A 22,359-nucleotide genomic window follows, 5' to 3' on the forward strand; every position below is an offset into this window, starting at 1 on the left:
TGGTTTGCAAAATACGTTCTGTAGGCACAGACTAAAATGAATTGATACAGACATGCAAAGCAAGAAGAAATACTATGACTATAGTCATTGCCAAGGAAGTAAGGCTGGAGTAGAGTAAAGCCTGAAATGCCAAAAGGTGAAAAAGGAAAAAAAAAAAAAACACAAAAAAGGGAGGGTCTAAGGAGGGAAGGAGAGAACGTTTCTTGACTTTAATAACTTTTCTACCAACAAGCCAGGAGCTCTGCATTCAGCTCCTAGCAGAAGCAAGTTGTATATAAGTTCCATTTGCACAGGTAATTATTTCATTTATTTGTACGCAGTGATAATATCTGCACACTGGCCCCAACAACACTCTGAGCATTCCCTCTGTCCAGCCTTTCTACAGTCTGAGCTACCAAGAGGTAGCAGAAACATCAATCCAAGCATGGGTTAGCTCCTTCAACAAGCTGAGGATCCACACTATTTTATAAACAACTTCCATGTTTATAAACAACTTACATTTTAAAGCAGAATCTCTGAATCAAAATCATTGTTTGGATTCATTAAGGAATTTGGAAGGAGGAGAGAGTACCTTGTCTCTCAGCTGGAGCTCTGCATGCTCAGCATTGCAATCATGGCATTTCAATGGGTTCCCCTACTTCGGTCAGGTGAAGTCTGGCAAACACTGCCCCAGGACACACATTTCAGTTCTGCTTTTCTGAATTTGAATTCTCTGAAGTGCCTATCGGTGCATGGCAGAAGATAAACGTTAGTCCTGCCCTGTGGGTATAATACACAACCTTTCATTAGAGCACTACCTGAAATCCTGCAAGTGCCAGGTGCTAAAGCGGAATGGATTAAAGTCAAGTGGGGCCCCTCAGACAAGGCTCACTTCATCTTTCCTATTTCCCATTTAGCATATGCACTTCCATGCCAGCGGGAGATGAACAGATGAGAGCAATAACATCAAGAAGTAAATACCTAACTTGTATTCTCTCTCTTTCTTACATCTAGATAAAATTCTAGTAACAAGTGGTGCCTAATAGGAGGGTTTGATGTGAACTTATAATTTCAGAAGACAGCAACAGCATCAGCTGACCAGAGTCAGCTGACAGGGACTGCTCAATATCCTGCACGTCTGGAGGAGGTTGACCTCATCCACCCTAAACAAAAGGTTTTTTGGACTCTGAAACAATACCCTACCCTCCACATCCCAGATCAGGCCGAGGATACTATTCTGCAGCTCATATCATCTATATCCTGCAGCACACCTTCTGTAATATTCCTGAACTCATGTCAGGCCTCACATCTCCATATGCTGTCTGCCTTGCAGTTAATATTACTAAAACAATTCTCCATTTTGCATTGCAGGAGATTAATGTTTTGGAAGACAAGCTATACCAGCAGTGCTTATGTCACCTGCATCTTCCATAATTTCTGGTCTTTCTCTGGAGCCAGGCCAATTCATCACCACCACCACAAATTCCCTAATCAGGCATCCATACGAGGAGAAAACAGGGCCTGACCAGCAACTAACACTTATTTTCATCCTGACTACTTCCTGGAGAAATCCCAGGGTAGAGGTTGCCATCCTCATGCAGTGAGACATGCTGTGAGGCATAGGAAGATGGGTGAACCATAACACCAAAGCAATCATTATTTCCTCTGGTTCTTCTGCATCTAGCCTGGAACTGTTTGTGCTTCTGCCTTCTAGATGCATGCTAGCCAAAATTCTTTAGTTTAGGACTTGGGACATTACATACCCACAAGCAACATGCTCGTGAAATGAGCTATTGAAAGAGGTCCTCTCTACCTAACTTGGGCAGCACTGGTCTACTGGTTTGCTCATTCCCCTCTCTCAGCTCTGGTTTCCTCATCCAAGTACTCCATGCAGTGAGGAAAAAAAAAAAAGAAAAGAAAGAAAGAAAAAAAAATGCAAACAAACAAAAAACCAAACAAAAAATACAACAACAATAAAAAAAAACTAGCCACCTCCAAAACACAAGAAGATGATTCATTTCCCTAACTATTCCTGAAATGAACTTCACTTGCATCTGCAAGTCAAATACTCGGGGCAGTATTTGCAAAGCCCAACATCAGACCCGTACAATGGCAATGCTCCGTTCATCTCCACCGGAGTAGACAGCTCTTGAGGTCAAGCTTGAATACCCACTGCAGCCAGACACTGGCACAACTGACTCAGATAACCATTGGCACTGCTTTCTAACTACCTTTGGCTGAAGAATTGGTTTCAGGATAAGAAAAAAATGTGTCAGGTGAGTCCCTCTTTCTCCTCAGATACCTTTGAGAAGTGCCAGCCCAGAGAAACACACAACTCAAAGTCCTAAAAGACCTGCAACACATCAAAATTAATAAATAAAACCTCCTTCCTACACAGAAAAAACAAAGTGACTCTATGTTAATACCAGGTATATAAACAGTCCTTGGTGGACTGCTCTGGAAGAACTGCTTGGAAAAGGTGGTCCACAATCACAGCAGAACACTGCAGCCATCCTTAGTGACCTGAGCTCCTCCACAGCACCTTTTGGCACAACTGCAACCACAGAAGCAACAACACAAGCAGTAATATTCATTTCAGTGTTACTGTAGTTCTTAAATAAATAAATAAAAAAGCAATTGAGTTAAACACTATTGTTTAATAGGTAACATCTCATATGAAGTCACTTCAAAGCAGTTTCTGGGGTTAGGTTGTTGGATTTTTTTTTTTTTAAAAAAACCAGCCTGGAATCAAGGATGAGTTACAGCCTTAACCTAGAAATCAGATCCATGCTAGGAGTGGCTGACAGTCAATTGATATCACAACTAGTAAGTGCCCTCTACAAAGCTGGTCTCTGTCCAATCCCTAAAGAAACAGGCACCCACGCTACAGAAGACAGCAGCACGGCTGTATGAATAACTACATGACAGCAGAATGGTCAGGCCCAACCACATCAGCCACCAGAGCCAAATGATCCTCTGAACAGCATTTTATTTTGGAATAAGCCCATTGCACAGCACAGCCAAGGTACTCCACCATAAGACCTGCTTCAAATCCAACAGTCACTTTTCTGATGAGAGTTTTCAATTTACAGCTAATTTTTAAAACCCATACCCCTCAGCATAGAAATATAAGATATCTTCCATTGCTTCCAACACAGTCCTCAAAAGTTGGGTTTGCATTAAGATAGCATATTTGCTTAAGTTCCAAGGAAGGCTGCTCTAATCGTAAATGGCCTAATGAGACACGTCAAATCCCAAAACTTTTATACCCTCCATCTCCTAAGGATCAGACCCAGAAAACAAGAACTTTCAAGCACAGTCTTGCAGTCAACTCTCAAATTGGCACAACAGCACCCTAACCTTGTCTTCAGTGGCAATCCAGGCCAATCAGTGTTGGGGACACTGCTCTCCTGCAACTCACCAGGGTGGTCAAAGCACAGGCAGACACCTGATAGTTCACAGCAGAAGCTTTCAGCTGTCATGCACACAGCCTCTTATAAAAACATCCTTTTGCTTGGTTTACAAGTATAATGCCTAAACCTCAACCCATTCCCAATATCTCTAAAAAAAATCAAACCAGGTAAAATTTAAGTCAATTACTTTCAACATCACTCCCTTTTCCCTGCCAACCCTGTAATCCCATTCAGGGAAAAATGCAGTGATCAAAATGTCCCACAACACAGAAGTCCCACACAACCCATTTTAACTTGGCCTCCATCTACATCTTGAAGAAAAATAAATGAAAAATGACATCTGACACAAACCATTTTCACATGTTTAATGTAATGGCACCCTAATTTCTTTACAGCACTTTCAGCTCCACTAGTTACTGCATTTCTAAAGTATAATGGAAAAAATCAAACATGAAAAAAAATACTATTTGTAAAGTTTCAGAAACTCAGCCATTTGGAGTTACATATGCATAAACGCCTTTCAAAAATATTAACAGTTGGGTTCTTTTCACCGTCACATGACAAAAAAATAGGTTTTGCTAGGTCTTTTCACAAGATGTGGTGATCCAAGACAGCACATCAGAAACTTCTGAAGCCAGGGGTGTCATAAGGTTATATCAGGACTTCCGCTGGAGAGCCTGCCATGACGTAAATACTATAAATAGGAAAAGAATGTGCAAGACTTCTGAAGAAGTGAGAAGCACAAACTTTTGGAAGCTTGTGTTCTGACAGCCATGGAACCAAACACTACTGCCTGAAGAAAGCCTACCTGAAGTCTATTCAAAGCATACCCATCATAGAAAGAAAAACAATGCACAGGGTCTCCTTTGGATTTCACCTTAGACCAACAACCAAAGCAAACAGAAAGGTCGCTTTCAGAGTCATAGGAATAAAAGGAAGTATTTGTTGGTTTACCTATGACAAGTAATTAAGAGAACTAATTCGGAAGCAGATAAAAGTAGATAGAAGTCATTTTAATGTACTATCAGCTAGAAAACTAGCAACACTACCACTTTATTATCAGTTTAATAGTTTGCCTTTAAAGAGTTAAGGAAAATAAGTACACTTTGTATGAATAAACTTCAGGTCATCCTTAAAGAGTAGACGCTAACCTAGAAGCAGCCAAACTGCTTGATACTCACCTAAAAGCTTAGCCTGAAAGACTGAATTTATGTAGTCACTTGAAACAGATTTAGATGTTCTGGGTGGCCACGTTTCCTACAATTTACAGTGTTCATTTTAGCTTTTATTCCTCTAATTTACGATTACAGAATGGATTCAAGTTTGTAACTGGAGAAAAATACTTTTGGAGAAGTCATCTGGTTCTAACAGGAACTTTAAATATTTAAATGAAGAAGATATTCACTAGACTAAGAAGTGCGTTAACATTTTACCTTTGCATTCTGCTTCTAGACTTGCCTCCCACCTCTAAGTTCCAACAGTCCTCTTCCTTAAAGCACATCCACTAATACTCTCTCATATTTAATACTAAAGGACACACCCTGCCTAAGTCTTACCAGTGGGAACAATTCTCCTTAAACAAAAATGCTCTCTAAAAACTTGGTATTTGTAAGAGAAAGTAATTTAGAGCTTTAAGTTGATAATTTGTTCACTGGATACCCACATGATATGAATCAGACAGATAATTTCATTCATGCACGAGTGATGGAGTATATTAAAGAAAAAAATGCAGAATCTACATGAATTGCAACTTTTGGTTGAATTATATATTAATTATACAGAAGAAACTAAAAAACTCTACTTACATAGAAAAAGGGTAGACAAACACACTCCAGCACTTTTCCTACCATAAGAATATTGCACATTCCAATAACGTTGCACAAATTACTGGCTTTTTATAAAGACCATATATGAGGTATTAGTCTATTAATAAATAAAGAAGAACATGGAAAAGGAAAAGCACTTAATATAATGCAACAATCCATTCCAATTATTTAGTGAATGAAAACTGAACAAGCAATAATACGTACCCCTGAGGGGAAGATTAAAGTTACTTAGCAAATAGGCAGCTTTCAATATCCATCTGAGAAGCAGAGGGTTAAATCTCCTGATAAAGCTTTTAGGTACTCAAAGCCTATTTAGAACACTGCTGGTTACAAAACTCATTCTGCTCATGTAATCAGTCTGAAAGGTAAATTCTTATCTCACAATTTAAGGAGATAGCAATATGTGGGTGATAGTCATCTTATGAGGAGAACCAATTTAATATAGTAAACCCGTATTACTAGTTAAGAAATAAACCAGAAATTTCAGACTGACATCAGTGAAAATATTCAGGGAGTTTGCTTTTTTTTTTAGTTTTTCAGTTTTAAATAGTTTAGACTGGTCATGGATTTCCATGTTACCCATTAGTACTGTCCACGTGATCAGATTTCAGCACAAGGAATTAGATGTATTGAATACAAGAGTTTTCAGTTTTACTCTGTGTTTATGCTAAGAATTTACCTTTCAAGTCACAATTCTGAAAGATTCCGGCTGACAGGCAATAGATCTGTTAATCTAAACACAATCTATGTTGTTTTTATTTAGACCCTTCCAGAAACAGGAGGGATCTGTAGGCAAGTTTATCTTGTTTAAGCTCACAAGAGCACAGAGGAGCATTTAAATTCAATAAACTGAGCTACAGAATCCACATTGCACACATGGTTAATATACTAAGTGTAAAACAAGAGTGTTTTCAGTACGTTCTTCCAAACCTTGTTGAAGAGATACTTGTATTTAGAAAGGAAAAAAAAAGACCTTGTGTGCACACAAGCTTACATATATGAATAGCCCTTAAATAAGTCATTCAAATCCTAGAATCTTTTCAGGCCAATGAAGGGCTATTTGGATATAAAACTAATTCCTACATTACTTTCCTAGGTGAAGCATAATCTTAACGTATTCCCTCTTGTTGTTTTCCCCCTTTAAAAAGCGGGCGTTTTATCAATACTTTTGCAATACTGGACAGAGAAACAAAGACCCATTTAAGTCATGTTTCTGATGCTATTTTGTGTAAGTTATCTAATTTGCACAGTAAGTCTGCATCAGGTAAAAACAGCAAGTACTTCCTCTACTGCAATCCACACACCAGTAACTCCAACAGTCCCAAACTGGCATATATGAAAAAATTATATTTCTGAAATTAAAAATATATAGCTTGTGCTGGAGTTCAAATTTATGGTAAGTGTTTAGTAAACTGAAATACATATAATTTCTTCTGTCACATGAGATATTTCATTCCCATTCTAAGTGGTTACTGAGACATCTATCTCCCAAATGCATGTTGATTCTATTCTGAAATGAGTTACATCTACAATTTCTTTAGAGCCATTAAGTGTTTTTTAGAGAAAACAGTTCACAGATTTTTTCCATGTTAGCACAAAACCAAGAAAGGTTATGAAGATGTTGAAAGAAGAAGAAAAGACATTAAAAGAAAGGCAACATTATTGTCCGGAACAGTCTGTATATGTGGTAACCATGTTTCCTCGTCTCTGAGTGACAGTCCGACAGTGCTTGCTGGATCCATGAAACCTGCTATCAGTTCGCACTGCATGTCGGTGTGCATTTTCAAAGTCACTAAAAGAAAACATTTTTTCCATATTTTCCAACACTTCATCAAACAGTCCACCTCCAAAGGAGAACTCTTGGAAAGAACGTCTTTGCCGACTGTGAGCTTCCCGATGACTTCGGAAATGGTTTTCAAAGTGCTTTTTTGACCGTGAGTTTTCACTAAAGAGGTCAAAGTCTTTGAACAGATCATCAAAGTTGAAGTTAAATGACTGATGAAATGGGCTTTCATTGTTGCCTTGTCCTCCACGATGGCCAAACTGATCATACTCTCTTCGTTTATTCTCATCTGATAATGTTTCATATGCTATTTTTTCAGGGGAAAAAAATTAAAAAGTTTATTTACATTCCCATTTTTAAAAAAGAAAACCATACACAAATACAAAGAACAACAGCTTTCTCATACTCCCTCAACAGGACAGATGTCAAGTAAGACTTTTATTTGACATGCAAGCCAAATCAATCCCAAAATTTAACTTTCTCCAACACAAAACAAGCTGTGGCAAAATAAATTATTTATAATAATAAACATAGCTATACTACAAGGACAGACTATATCCTCAAAACTTGAAATTCACATGATATAACATAGCTTAACTGGCAATAAAGTTTAGTTTCTGTATTTGAAAGAAAATAGCAATGACATGATCAGAAAGACCAAAGGAGAGAGGATGAGTTAGGAGCTCTACCTAATAAAATTAACTGCCCACTACATTCCTATCAAGAAACAGTGCAATGTCTGCAAAATTATTTGCCAGCCAGCAAGTTCTAACCATACTGCAGTCAAAACAAGGCAAACTAGATAAACATCAAGTGGGTATAAATAATGGAAACTAGTTTCCCCTACGTCTAAATTCTTATTTTTTCAAAAGTTCAATAATAAACCTAGATTTTGTGATGCCTGAAATGGAATTAGGTTTCCATCCAATCTTTGGTCCAGAACTACAGCTACTAGTATTTTGATGCAGAAACTCTAACAGATTATATACCTATTCTAACAAAATGAAGTATTTTAAATACTTTCATTTTCTTATCTGTCAAACACTTGCAACTATTCTATACAGCTACAACTATTCAGCACTTCAGATAAACCAGTTCCTCCTGCAGTAGGTGCTAACATCTGCACAAGTATCTCACAAGACTGTCCCCCCCTTTTGTTATATTAATAACTAACCTTCTTTCAAAGAAAAACTTTTCTGCAGACAAGAATGTAAAACCCAGAAATCTCTTATTAGCTTAGTCAGGAGAGTGACACAAATGGACGTTATAACACAGTCTATGGGGAACAGAAGTAGGAACACTATTTTTCAGCAAGCCTTCTTCCATTCTTGGCTATTTGCTTCCAGTATTATATCAGAAAGCTCTTTGGAATGATATATTTGTAGTATCAGAGGATAATTACGTTGGAAGGGACCTCAGAAGGTCTCTATCCTAATCTGCTCAAAGCAGGGCCAGTTATGAAATCACACTAGGTTATAACTCAGGGCTTTATCCACTCATTCCTTAAAATCTACAAGGTTGAGGAGGGCACAACACATCTAACCAAACTGTTCCAACACTGGCCTGTCCTCAAGGTAAAAAAGTTTTCCCTTATAGCCACTTTGAATCTCTTGCACCTGTTGTCTCCTGTATACCCACCACAAACCCTGGAAGCACTCTGCTGAGTTTTTCTGATAACCTCCCATAGTTATTAGGGAGAGTTAGGTCCTTCTGAATCCTAAGTTGGATCTGACTAGACAGATCAAGAGATAAAAATGAAACTCCTAGGGCTAAAGTTGTCCGATCACCAAGTATTTTTTTGTGACAATAGTCATAAGCCAAAAAGTCTAATAAGAAGAAATACAAACTGTAAAGGCCTGTCTATGTGGCAAGGACTCAGAAACAAATCAGACACTGAAAATGGACACTTAACAGCACAGAAGTAGAACTGAAAAAAAGATGCTTTTACCTCTTATCCAGTAAAAAACAGAGTATACACAAGTTACCACATTTGCTCACAGATACCATGCATTGATTTAAGACCAAGGTTAGCATATATTACCTTCAGCAATTTCTCTAAATTTTGCTTCTGCACCAGGACTCTTATTTTTGTCTGGGTGGTATTTCATAGCCAGCTTGTGAAATGCCTTCTTGATCTGGCGGTCAGATGCACTTCTTGGTACTCCTAATATATCGTAATAGCTCTCTGTAGCCAGTATTAATTCAGTTATCATTAAAATGCAGAGAGCAAATGTGAAGACAGATTGTGTAGTGGCCATTTCTCCGATTCCTAGAAAGAAAAAGAAATATACTTGAAGAACAAGTTAATTCAGGTTCCTCAATGACTTAAAAGGTCAACTACAATGACTTAAAGGTGCAACTACAAACTGAAAGAGGAAGATCTGTATGTTTCAGGAGTCTCTCTGTGACAGGTACATAAGCACATTGTTTCACGTGTGTCAAAGTCCATTTCCCTAGCTCAATAATCACAGAATGTTTAAATGAAAATACTGCAAATTCCATTTCATAGTCATCACAAGCACATTGCAGTATTCATCTTTATTTTGCACCTATCCTTAACTGTAAATTCTGCCACAGAGCTATTGTAGTAAATACACGGTATGTTTCACTGTATCAAATAGTTTACACTGGTAAACCTGAACTAGCTTTAAATTAATCCTTGAGTTCCAGGACTATGAACAGAGCAGCTCTAAGTGAAGGTTGTGAAACACTACTCAACACAGGAAGACCAATTCACAGAACAGATTGTGCAACAAGAAGAACCTGAAAACACAACTCGCCTACAGACTGACTGTGAGGTGCAATGAGACTGCTAGGTACTAATGCTCATCTAACTGACCTAAGAACAACATGATAAAAACAGTCATTTAGAGTACAGAGTTCTGTTAAGGAGTGCACATTTTCTTTTACCCTGCAATTGGCCAGGCTTAGCTTAACTTCACACTGGACTGTACTCTAAATAAAAACACCTACCATTCATCTGATAAACACCATAGCATATAAAGGTTTGCATACGAAAATCTGAATGCCTGAACTGAACTCAAAACAGTTTTCTATACAAGACAACCAGCTTCCACAATACTTAAAAAGCGTAACTGTTTTCAGCAACATATTTGTCAAAAAGTTAATTTTAAAACAAACTGATGACAGAATTCCAAGAAAAAGCTGTGGCCTAAGTAATAAGAAACATCGGTTCCACATAGCTACATAATCCTTCATGATTTATGAGGGACAGGGTGAGTTCTCCCTACCAGAAGGGATCAAGTGTTTTTCCAAGGCCTGTGCATATTATATTTAAAACTAAGAGTATAGAAACATCAATATTCAAAGACAGAATGCTGGCTGTCACCTAAACAGAAGGACCTATGACAAGGCCCTGAACATATCAGAAGTAACATGTCCCCCTCACAGAATTGCACTGATTTGAGTACTAAGTACAACTCAGAGGTGCAGTGCTTTCCTGAAAGCTGAATAAACTAAACTTAGTCTTCAGTATCATTAAAGTTAGACTACTTCTAGACAGCATGTGGCCCAAATGTCTGTCACACAGAGTTCAAGATATCTGAATATCAGGTATATAAGACAATTAAGCCTTTAATAGAAAGCCCATACCCTATAAAGAAATTTAACACCCAAGCACCAAAAACAGAAAACATGCCATTTCTAACAGATAAGCAAGGGGGCTGAAGTGAATTGACAGGCAAGAGCAAAATGCTCCTAAGATTGACATGCTCTCTTAAGTACTTACTTGGCTAGCAGCCTGCATGGTATCAGGTGTTAAGAAGCAGCAGTTGAAACAAACTGTATTTTGATCAGTATACTTGGATACCAAACAGAAAGTCCTTTTCAGTATTCTTTGTGCATGTCTTGACATATTTTTAGTATAAGCTTTTCCAAGGCTTTTACACACATTTTCTCTCATGAGTTAACTTAACCTGAAACTTTGCCACCTGGGCACTAAGAACTACATACCTGTACCTCCTTCCACATTTTTGGGGCTTTCTTCCTGTTTGTGCTTTATAGATAGAAGTTTACATCTTAACCTCACAGGTGAAATTGTTTTTATCTTACTTTATCTCCCTCCACCTGCGTCATGTGTGTATAATGACCTGCTGCATTTTCTTAAGGCTAACCTCTCTGCTACTACTATTAACCACTAAGAAAAGCTAAAAAGAACAGTTTATGTCCTTCATTAAGGGATAAATTCCCTTTTATAATTTCCAAGTCTGAGAACAATTCACCCCTTTAAAGTTTTCTACTCTGCCTAACCTTCTCAATTTCCACTATTCTTGATAATGAATTATACCCAAATTTTCCTTTTTCTACAGTTTTACATTTTGATTTCTGTATAGCAGTTCTATGCTATACTACCTCTAATTTTATCTGGTTTTCTAAAGCATATATTTTTTTAAAAAATCAGTACTTCAAGTTTCATTGTCTTTTTAAATAATGTACACAATACAACGCAGCCCTTAAAAAACTCAATGAAATTCAAATATAAGAATAAAATGAAAGGTAAAGGAAAATCAAATATAAGTAAAACTCGGATATAAGCAGCATTTTAAACTTACAAGGTTATCGCAAAGACATTAAGTCTCATATTTAGACACTATCATCAATAATATAATTAACTTTTTAAAAAATACCTATTTACATGCTCTCAGCATCTTACTGGTACCACTGAAAACTAACATGTTAAATGTCTGACAGCCCTGCCATCTCTGGCTATTTTTGCAATCCCTTTCAAAATGAAGCCTTTTTAACCACTTATTCTACTTACACATCTTCTCTTATAGTTTCTCAAATAAAAAAGGACAGATAGGTTTCACTTTCCAACATATGCCCAGTAGATATTAACCACTTGTCTATTAGTTTATCATCATTTACCAATAGCTGCATTATGAAGCGATGTTTAAGGATGACGCACCTGGAATAAAAAATCTGCCACGTACAGAAAATAAGGAACCATTCCCATCTTGCAGTACAAACGCTGTATTTTCTTAAGGTGGAATACAGCAATAGGTACTAACTGACAAAAACCTTAGTTAAATGCTTATATTCACAAAGTCTCCCATACTCAGAAAATCCACAGCACCACTACTGCTTTGATTACATGAACTGCAACACGCTGTCCAGCGGAACCCTAATACCATACGATTATTTTCACAAGCAATTTCTTAGTAGCAAGAAAGCTACCGGAATGTTCCATGCGTTTTCGTATCACGACTACCCCGCTGCGTAAGCAAACCTACTAGTCTAGAGTCACAGAAAAGCCTGTCCAACTCCAGGGTTGGTTTTTCCCTTGGCCTCCCCTACGCTGAGGGGAAAGCGGCCCCTCGCTCCGGAGAACACGGGAACGAGACGGAGCCTCCCCGGCGCCCCCTCGCCGGCCCGAGGAGGCCGGCCCGGATCCCGGCAGGTGGAACCGGCCACTCGGAACGACGCGGTCCCACCTCAACCCGGAGGGGAAGACCAGACAAGCGGGTGGGCCTAGCGGGAAGCAAGAGCCCTGAGGGGCCACAAGGGCAAATAAACCCCCCAGACCGCGTCCCGGTGTCCCTCACCTCGCGCCTCAGCGCCGCGCGCGCCGCTCCCGCCCCAGGGCGCTCGCGCAGGGCCTTTCCCCTCCCCGCGGCGGCGAATCCGACACGGAGCGCCGCGCCATTGGCCGCCCGGCCCCACGTGACCCGGAAGGCGCGGGGCGGGGCTTCCGCCCCTAGCGCGCGGGGCGGCGGGCGCCATGCCGCGGTACTGCGCCGCGGCCCACTGCAAGAACCGCGGCGGGCAGAGCGCCCGGGACCAGCGCAAGCTGAGCTTCTACCCGTGAGTGGACGGGGGGCCCGCGGCAGCGCCGCCGGTGGTGAACGCCAACGGGGCCGGCCCTGAGGCGAGGCCCGCAGCGGCCCCGCCGGACCGGGGGTGGGGGCGGTAAATGGCTGAGGGTGCGACCCCGAAGGGCGGCTCTGAGCCCCGCTGGTCCCCGGCGGGTGGAGGGAATAACCCTCTTGTCTGCGGGCGGGAAGATGACACCAAGCTGAGTGGTGCAGTTGCCACACCGGAAGGGCGGGATGTCATCTAGAGGGACCTGGACAGGCTGGAGAAGTGGCCCTGTGTGAATCTCCTGAGGTTCAACAAGGCCAAGTGCAAAGTCCTACACCTGGGTCGGTGCAAGCCCCGATTTCAGTACAGGATGGGGGATGATGTGATTGAGAGCAGCCCTGCAGAGAAGGGCTTGAGGGTGCTGATTGATGAGAAGTTTGACATGAGCAGGCAATGTGTACACACAGCTCAAAATGCCAACCATATCCTGGGCTGCATCAAGAGAAGCGTGGCCAGCAGGTCGAGGGAGGTGATTCTGCCCCTCTGTTACACTCTTGTGAGACCTCATCTGGAGTATTGTGTCCAGTTCTGGAATCCTCAAGATAGGAGGGGTATGGAGCCATTGGAATGGGTCTAGAGGAGGGCTACAAAGATGATCCAAGGGCTGGAGCACCTCCCATATGAGGACAGGCTGTGAGAGTTGGGCTTGTTCAGCCTGGAGAAGAGAAGGTTCCAAGGAGACCTTATAGCAGCCTTCCAATATGTGGAGGGTCCTACAAGAAAGATGGAGAGGGAATGTTCACAAAGGCTTGTAGGGATAGGACATCTGTGCTGCTGTGGTTACCTGGCTATTGATTTCCAGAACGTAGAGTTAGAAACAGTGTTTCTCAACCCTGATGGGAGCACACTGTGGGTAGCTAAATACTAATATATTTCTGTTGCATAAAAGTACAGTAAGTGTTTGTCAACAGAAGGAATTTTGTAGCATTTAAGAAAAAAATGAGGAATAAATATTACAACTAGCCTCAAAATTGATGCCTCAAACTAAGTTGCCAGTTTGATTCAAATGCTGAATATGCTTGTTCTTTCAAGATCAGGAAGGCTGCACAGGTAGGTCCACAGGAAGACTGCTTTGAAAGGCATTTTAGGTTAGGTTGAAGGAAGCCTCTTTATCCCAAAGTGTCTCTAATATGTGATTGATCATAAACCAGTCATGAAGATTAGGGGAAATAAATTACTTATATTGCTCTGGAGACTATGACTGCCATATGGATGATCAAAATAAGTCTGAGTACTGATAAATATTTATATTCAAAGTCACAGCTGTTTTATCTAGAAATTGAATTGTACTGCATTACCAAGTACTGTGGTCCTGTAGAAGTACCGAGATTTGATTTATAGAGATCTCTTTTCCTACACCAGCAACTGCTACTGACATGAATTGCAGTGTTATGCAAGTTTTATTTCTTTGCCTGTTACCATCCTAACAAAGAGTCCTCTGCTGCTGTGTAGGTTTAGGTCTGAGCTTCTCTCAGACTTTTTAAGAGTGACCTAATCTCAGCTGGCCTAACTACCTGTCATTCTTTTATTTCTTCACCTGTCTGACTTGTGCAGTGGTGTTGGCTCTTGAATAAATTCTGTCAAATTCCTCTTCCCATTTTTCCCTTTTGTGTCCGATTTACACCAGAGAACAGATTCTATTAATGGGTAAGGGGGTAGTAGGTTTTGGCAAAGTTGCCTTTAAGCTAAAGTAATAAATTTCACTATCAGACATTGTCTCTCACTACAAATTATTTTGTTTCCCTGGTCAAGCAGGGTGACTGGGGGAGGCAGTGAGTGCTGTGTTCCAAGGGCATCAGCAGCCCTTGGAGAGACTACAATTGGTGACGTGACCTTTAGTTGAAAGAAGCCGTCCTCTTACCAACAGTCTTGTTTGGACCTATACAGTCACATCCCACGCTAAGCTGTTACTCACAGGGCATGCTGTATAACACGTAATGCTGCTATTGGGCGTACATAATCTAAGTAGGCAGGATTTGAGAAGCCTGAATCTCTAACCTGTCCTTGAGAGGTTATTATGTTCTTGCTAGTATTGTTCCTTACATTCCTGCGCATACTTGGAGCTAGATTCATCAAAAGCTTATTCGGTTTCCTTGGTAACTGCGACACTTAAATGGCAAAAATTTCAAAAGATGGGTGAAGACACGCACATTTATCCTGTGAACCTCAGGTGTCTTTCTCTCAAAGTCAACTAAGTTTGCAATTTTGGAACACTATGGGCCTCCTTAAGCAGGTCATTGGCATGTGGAATTCTGGAGGAAACCTGCAGCTTCAGAGGTTTGAGGGTGGGATCCAGGGTTTGCCAAGAAGTAGCAGTGCTGGTGCCTTTTGTAGCATTCAGGTGACAGGGCTCTCTTGAGGTTCTATTGTGTGTGAATACCTCACTGAAAACCAGACCTTTTATGCCTTGAAGATCCATTAACAGTTGGTAATAAGCATTACTAAAATAACTGATTGTTAATTGAAAGGGAAAAAAGAGCTAAGGAAAGAGAGATGGAGTTAGAAATGCTCTCTTTTTATTTAGGGAGTGAAAAAAAAACCCTGGCTCTTGTAAAGAGGCTGTAGGTACTTGTTCAGATATGGATATTTCTGTTGTCCATGGTATTGCCAACAGCTAGGTTTTCGCAGAATCGCAGAATGGTTGGGATTCAAAGGCATCTCTGGAGACCATCTAGTCCAGTCCCCTTGGTAAAGCAAGTTCACCTAGAGCAGGTTGCACAGGAATGTGTCCAGGTGGGTTTTGAATATCTCCAGAGGAGACTCCACAACCACCTTGTGCAGCCTGTTCCAGTGCTGTCACCTTCAAAGTAGAGAAGCTTTTCCTCATGTTCAGATGAAACTTCCGGTGTTCCAATTTGTGTGCATTGCCCCTTGTTTTGCTGCTGGGCACCACTGATAAGAGTCTGGCCTCATCCTCTTGACATCCGCCATTTGGATATTGATAAGCACTGGTAATATCCCCTCTCAGTGTTCGCTTTTCCAGGCTAAACAGACCCTGGTCACTCAGCCTTGCCTCCTAAGAGAGATGCTACAGTCCCCTGATCATCTTCATGGCCCTCTGCTGTTCTCTCTCCAGTTGTTCGTTGAACTGGGGTACCCAAAACTGGACACAGTGCAACAGATGCAGCCTCACTATGGCTTTCTTAACAGCTGTTATTTAACAGGGCTCAGAATTCAAATTACTGTTTATGTATATCCTATGTGGTTAAATGCTGAAGTTGAAAGATATTTGGTATGGACTAGAGAAATCCATAAATGTATTTCAAGTTCCCTGATGTCTGTCTGGTGAGAGATCAGAGGCAAGAGTGGTCTGAGTGTTCTATGTTGCCATTATCATATCATAATGAGCCTTTAGTTTCCCTTTAATTTGTGTATTGCAGTTCATTAAGTAAATTACATATCTTCACCGACTTTCTTCTAATTTACTTCTCCTTCCTAGGTCTGACTGTTTGCATGTATTTTCAAAACTGATTTTTTTTTTCTCTGACTGTGTGTACTGTACTCTTCATTTTCCTTTTTAAATAGTTGGAAAGGTTGAAAAGTTAGTTATGGATTACATAATGTTGTGGGGGCTTTCAACACTGTAAGAAAGCTTAATTTCTGCAACACAAACTATAGAAATGCTTTGCAATTGTGTGTGTTTACTTTTTGAACAAAATTTAAATCCTGCACTGGTATCAGATAATCCAAAGTATGATATATATTAACAGGTACTCTGTTAAATAAAAATTAGTAACAAATGGGTTTGTTATTCATTGTATCTAGCAAGACAAAAAATCTCTGCAAATACTATTTCTAAAATGAGGTTTTTTTAATCTAAGTCAGAGTATTTCATCTGACTTAAGAAGAACTACTCTTTAAGCAATGTTGGAGAAACAAGCCTTTTAAAACATCTTGCCCTTGGGTTCTGAAACCCTTGGCTGGAAGAAATGAACATGAATTCTGCTGCTGAGTTCTGGAGCAAATATTATCTAAAAATAATTGAGATAATTATTGGATTACATGTAAGTGACATCTTGATTAGCATTTCACATCTAAATTTTTTTAAAAAGGACTATCTTAATCTACAGACTATTTTGTAAGGAACAATCAGATGTTCTTATTTAAAAAGTAGAAAGAAAGGCAAAAATAACGGGGTCTCTTTATGTTGTTTTTTTGTTTTGTTTTGTTTTTCAACTGATTTAATAAAGGTTTCCACTTCATGATAAAGAGAGACTGGAGAAATGGTTGCGGAATATGAAACGAGATGCGTGGACTCCAAGTAAGCACCAGCTTCTCTGCAGTGATCATTTCACCCCCGATTCTCTCGATGTGCGATGGGGTATACGATACTTGAAACATACTGCTGTACCAACAATTTTTTCTTCCCCAGATGATGAGGTAATACATTCCTAGCTTTCTTGTTGTAGTACAAAGCTAACCAACTATTTATGTAATACATATGTTCTAATTATCATTAATGTATTCATATTTTATTTGAAAAATGGAATTCCCATCCATCAAAATATTTTGTCAATGGGACTGACACAAAACGAGTATGTGACTCCATAGCATAAAGGAAGAGAAACTTTCCATACTTTGACTGGAGGCTCAGTATCTCTTTTTACTGGAAATTACAGAAGCGTTTCTATTGGAAGTTTTCCACAGAAAAATAAATTTCCTATGAGACAATTATGATTCTAAATATTTATTACTATGCAATTACCCTTAATTAATATTTTAATGTTCTTTTAAGGCCTTTTATTAATTATACATAAATACTGGCTTTGAAATGTATTCGTTTCAAACTACACATTTCTCTTTCCTGTCCCTAACCTCTCTAACACCAAAGAGCTCACGAGCTTAGGCTGATAAAGACTATCCACCTTGTCTTTCACAGAGTTTTACTGTTGGTTGCATAAAAATACAGTGCTACACATGCAGCTAATCTTGATCTTCTGCAACTTGGTCTCTTCATAACCAATCCTGCTTTAAAAAAATAAGGCACTCGGCATTAGTGTATTATGATAAGGGAGGCCATATTGCCCTCTACAAAAACCTGAAAGGAGGTTGTAGTGAGGTGGGTGTTGGCTCTCTTCTCCCAAGCAACTAGCAACAGGGTGAGTGGAAATGGCCTCAAGTTGTGCCAGGGGAGATTTAGATGGGCTACTAGGAGAAATTTCTTTACTGAAAGAGTGGTGAAGCGTTGGAACAGACTCCTTAGGGAAGTGGTGGAGTCACCATCCCTGGAGGTGTTTAAAAAACGTTTATTAGGCACAGTGGTATTGGGCTGATAGTTGGACTGGATGATCTTTTTTGGTCTTTTCCAACCTTAATGATTCTATGATTTATTTTTTATGTCTCACTGACAGACATATCAAAAAGCTTGTTTGGATGCTGATCTTAAATCAAGTTGCATGGTGATACACTTTATATGGAGGAGGGGAAAAGAAGGTGGCTAAAAAAGGATAAGTTTTAAACTATCCCTCTTTCAGTAACAACTTCTGTTTAAAGTCACGTTAAAATTTTGTCCTTCTGTTAAAATTTCTATCCATCCAAAAATAAATCTCGTTTTTTATGAATTGCCAAGTTTAGTTGTCAGAATTGAATTGCTTGTTTAAAAATCAGTATATGTGTTTGTGTTTGAATATATTTCATTGTTTATAATCTTTGTTGTTATTAAATTCTCTTTACAGTGGCCTACATGATTAAAAATTTGCCATAACAGGCTCAAACAACTTTTTTTTGATGTGAAAGTCTTGTACTGGATATACTTGATACACTTATATTCAATACAGTGTTTCAGGTAGTAATAGGAGATTTTAGCCAGTCTTTGTCAAACAGATTTGTCTAGGCCCTTCTTTTCAAGTGCTTTTAAAATTAGGATGCCCCATGTAAATCAGTAAAGTCCCTTAGAGCTTGAAAAAGAAAAACGAAAGAAAAGTATTGTTGCCTTTAGAGCATTAAAATAATATTTGAACTTTTAGGACCTGAAGCTTATGTGACACTTGTGTGAATTTTCAAGTCGTGGATGTAATTTTTAAACACTTCTTATCTAAATTATTGGTTCTGTAGTATCATGCTATGGAATGAGATTTGCCCAGTTGGTTTTTTATGTTCTAGTTATATCAAAGTCACAAGGTGGTTAGATTTGTGTGTTTGGTTTTTTTCTTTCTCCAGGATAAAGACTCTATTCGGAACACCCCACAAGAGAGAAAGAGACAAGACCTGGAAGAAACAAATAAAAATGCAGAGTTAGAGAAGACATCTGTACCACTTTGTGCACCTAAGAAAAATCCTGTGATTGCAGAAAATGTATCTGAAAAAGCAGAAGTAGCTTGCTTGACTGCCTTGAGTAAAACTTTACAAATTCAAGAGCTACAGCTTCAAAATGGAGAAGAGTCTCAGGCAGACACTGTCATTCTTGGTGATTCATCTAGGCAGCATATACATCAACCGAATCCAGTTCTAATGGCAGCAGCAGTTCCGAGCGTGGAAACCACCAGCATTCATACTTCTATAGAGGATCCAGTAGGCTGTACAGCTACAGTCTTGCAATTTGCAGACCCCAACTATTTGAATTCATCTCTGAAACTGAAAGATGCTTTCGGTTCAATTACTGACTATGCAATTGAAAATCCTGACACTCATGTTGTAGGGTGTTCTGTTGAAGTACAGCCGACAAGTGAAAATGCAGTTTTACTGAATACCATCACACAAACTATTGAACAGTTCAGTGGAAGCAAAGAATCTGTCATTGCTATCATTGTGCCAGCTGAAAGTCCAGAAGAGTCTGAATTAGTAAATAGTTCTTTCCTGCCTATTAAGCAAGAGTTTGTCAATGCAGAGGAGACAGAAACAGATAAATCTGTGTATATGAGTGCATATGGTGGAAATGAAGTATTACAAACCGAGCATTCATACTGCAAACAAGACATAGACAGAGATTATCTTTGGCAAAAAATTTCAAAGCTCCACTCTAAGATAACTTTACTAGAAATGCAGGAGATAAAAACTTTGGGGAGACTCAGGTCCTTGGAAACTCTTATTGGACAACTGAAACAAGAAAACCTGCTTTCTGAAGAAAAGCTTAAGATCGTAGAAAAGCGCTTTACACCACTTGAAGTGACTATGATACCATAAAGACGTTCGATGATTGTGATTATGATACAGTAAAGGCCTTCAGTGTTTGTTCTAAAACAGCTTTTTAGCCTCCTTTGACTGTGCTTCTGGCCAAAATAACTTCTGTTTCAGTTATGCTTTTTTAAACATATAATGCAATTTCTGTGAATAGCAACTATTCTTTAAAATGTTACACCAACTACAGCCAAAGCTAGGTTGTAGAATATTGCCTGTAAAACATAACTTGCAAGTAAGCTTTAATACAAAATCAAATCTGTTAAAGTTTTGTTTAAAAGTGTATTTGATTCAATGAAGAGAAGCTAAAACTTTCTACCTGCAGGCTCCTCTGAAGCATGCAACTCCTGCATTTGGGGCAGCAGTAGAATGGACAAAATAACCATGTAGGGTGACCAGTTATAAAACTGTTGTTTAAAAAGGAAGAAAGAAAAGTATCCGGGTTCTCTTTGAAATGAGTAATGAGGTATGTAATACACATTGACCCATGAGGCCACAGTTAAGCTTTAATCTCATAAGGGTTTTGTACATTTTGACCTTATTAAAATTGTTTCTGCAATAAAAGGTGCTTCCTTTCATTTAGTTCTAGAAACAAAAATTCCTTAAGAATATTGTTACAGTGAACAGGTCCGTCACATTTTTGGATGGTTCAGCTCAAATGGAGAGAATTATCTTAAATAGTGATATTTGTGTTGGTTAGTAAAAGGGAACGCTCTAACTATTCAATGACTGCTATATGCTCAGCATTGATCCCCTTAAAAATCTGTAGCTGAGTAATGCATGTACCTTTAGTAAAGCACTGAAGAAAACAAGGCAGAGTACATTGGTTGTGAAAGTAGCAGTATCTTGCTCATTATTTTTCTCTGTCTTACTGTTCAAGAAATGGAATTACAAAACTAGATATCCTCCCCCTGTATTGATTTTTTTAAACTGTTTCTTATGTACAGCATACCACTGCAGTAGAAAGATATTGACAATTCATTTTGAGGAAAATCAGTTTACTTAAGTACTTTCTGCTGTACAGTCTACTGCAGTGAACAAGTACTGGCTTATCGAGTCCCAGCTGTACATTGCAGTTGGACTAGATGCTCATTGTAGGCCCCTTCCAACCGAACTAGTCAAGTCTAGTCTATTCTACAATGATTATTATTATTTGAGGAACTTGGATATACCAGTAAAGGCTAAGGGTTGACCTGGACAGCAGCTCTGTGGGGAAGGACCTGGGAGTCCTGATGGACAGTAAGCTAAACATGGCCAGCAATATGCCCTCATGGCCCAGGAGACCAATGGTATCCTGAGGTGCGTTGAGGAGAGTGTGGCCAGCAGGTAGGGGGAGGTTACCTTCCCTTTGTTTTCTGCCTTATTGAGGCCACATCTGCAGTACTGTGTCCATTTTGTCCTTGGAGCCTGAAAGAAGTTAGCTAGTTTAAGTGCAGGATATGCTTGGGAAAATTGCTGAAGCTAAAGGTCAGTTATAACACAATGAATTATTTACCAGGTCTCTGTGGCCTACTCCTTTGTTTCCTTATTAGAGTCCTGTCCCTGCAACAAAAACATGCCTGTTCTGCCTTTTGTTCTTCAAAATCACAAGGGGTATCCTGTATCTTCTTGAAACACTGCTGCTATACAGGGTCTAATCTTGTGAATGTTGGCCAGGTGGCCACTCTGAACTGCACATTTTGTAATTTTTTTTATAAAGTAAGAGAACTTTCAAAGTGACTTACAAAATGCTATATGAAATTGCTAAATGATTTGGCAATTTCAGGAATTTTATGACTCTATAAACCCCTCTGCTAACACTCTGTCTTTTAAAAGTTACTGCCCAGTTCAGAAGTCCACTGCAGGTCTTCAGTGTCAATAAGAGTTCAGACATGGCAAAAGTTACCACACTTTTAGCTGTAGTCTCAGCAAAACTCTATTCCTGAAGAAAGAATATTTGTCAGAGTGCTTCCAGTATCATAACTTGTGTCATAGATGTCTTTAAACCTAGGAAACAACAAATGCATGATTCTCCTTTTATAGAGTTTTTTGGGACTGTGGCAGAAAAATGCAGTGACTCTACAAGCACGTGACCAAGTGTACAAATCTCCTTCCTATAGGGTGATCTGGGCCAATGTGCCTAGGGTGGCCCTTTTTCTTCTTTACACACATTTTTTATGTCAGGTAGGTCATTTTTAAGGTCTACAATTGACTCTTCTCACCTGAGCCTATTACCTGACGGCTGCCTGAAGTAAGCCCTACTCTCCTAGCCAGCAGGATATTGTAAGTGTTAACAAAGGTGTCTTACAAAAGATGTTAAATAATATGACAATTTATTAACCTGGTGTTTTCAAGTAGAGCTTTACAACTATAGGTTTGTATT

General features: G+C 39.4%; 2 protein-coding genes across 2 annotated transcripts; one reads left to right on the forward strand and one right to left on the reverse strand.

The window, feature by feature from the left end:
• Positions 1–2,951: 2,951 nt before the first annotated feature.
• On the reverse strand, positions 2,952–9,305 carry DNAJB9 (DnaJ heat shock protein family (Hsp40) member B9). The gene is made up of 2 exons (XM_069851345.1): positions 9,043–9,305; positions 2,952–7,308 (listed from the first exon to the last, which is right to left on the reverse strand). Exons 1-2 carry the CDS (start codon positions 9,257–9,259, stop codon positions 6,878–6,880), a joined length of 648 nt encoding a protein of 215 aa, XP_069707446.1. The 5' UTR covers positions 9,260–9,305; the 3' UTR covers positions 2,952–6,877.
• A 3,406-nt stretch (positions 9,306–12,711) lies between these two features.
• On the forward strand, positions 12,712–20,561 carry THAP5 (THAP domain containing 5). The gene is made up of 3 exons (XM_069851359.1): positions 12,712–12,824; positions 17,072–17,261; positions 19,041–20,561. Exons 1-3 carry the CDS (start codon positions 12,742–12,744, stop codon positions 20,001–20,003), a joined length of 1,236 nt encoding a protein of 411 aa, XP_069707460.1. The 5' UTR covers positions 12,712–12,741; the 3' UTR covers positions 20,004–20,561.
• The last annotated feature ends 1,798 nt before the right edge of the window (positions 20,562–22,359 follow it).

Source organism: Phaenicophaeus curvirostris, chromosome 1 (assembly GCF_032191515.1).
Source record: "Phaenicophaeus curvirostris isolate KB17595 chromosome 1, BPBGC_Pcur_1.0, whole genome shotgun sequence".
NCBI lineage: Eukaryota > Metazoa > Chordata > Aves > Cuculiformes > Cuculidae > Phaenicophaeus > Phaenicophaeus curvirostris.

What these genes read in the sequence shown, in the direction of transcription:
- THAP5 (XM_069851359.1), top strand. Translation starts at nt 12,742, where the DNA reads ATGCCGCGGTACTGCGCCGCGGCCCACTGCAAGAACCGCGGCGGGCAG. An exon ending in CGCAAGCTGAGCTTCTACCC is followed by an intron (nt 12,825 to 17,071) that starts GTGAGTGGACGG and finishes GATTTAATAAAG; the next exon opens with GTTTCCACTTCATGATAAAG. An exon ending in TTTCTTCCCCAGATGATGAG is followed by an intron (nt 17,262 to 19,040) that starts GTAATACATTCC and finishes TTCTTTCTCCAG; the next exon opens with GATAAAGACTCTATTCGGAA.
- DNAJB9 (XM_069851345.1), bottom strand. Translation starts at nt 9,259, where the DNA reads ATGGCCACTACACAATCTGTCTTCACATTTGCTCTCTGCATTTTAATG. An exon ending in ATTTAGAGAAATTGCTGAAG is followed by an intron (nt 7,309 to 9,042) that starts GTAATATATGCT and finishes CTGAAAAAATAG; the next exon opens with CATATGAAACATTATCAGAT.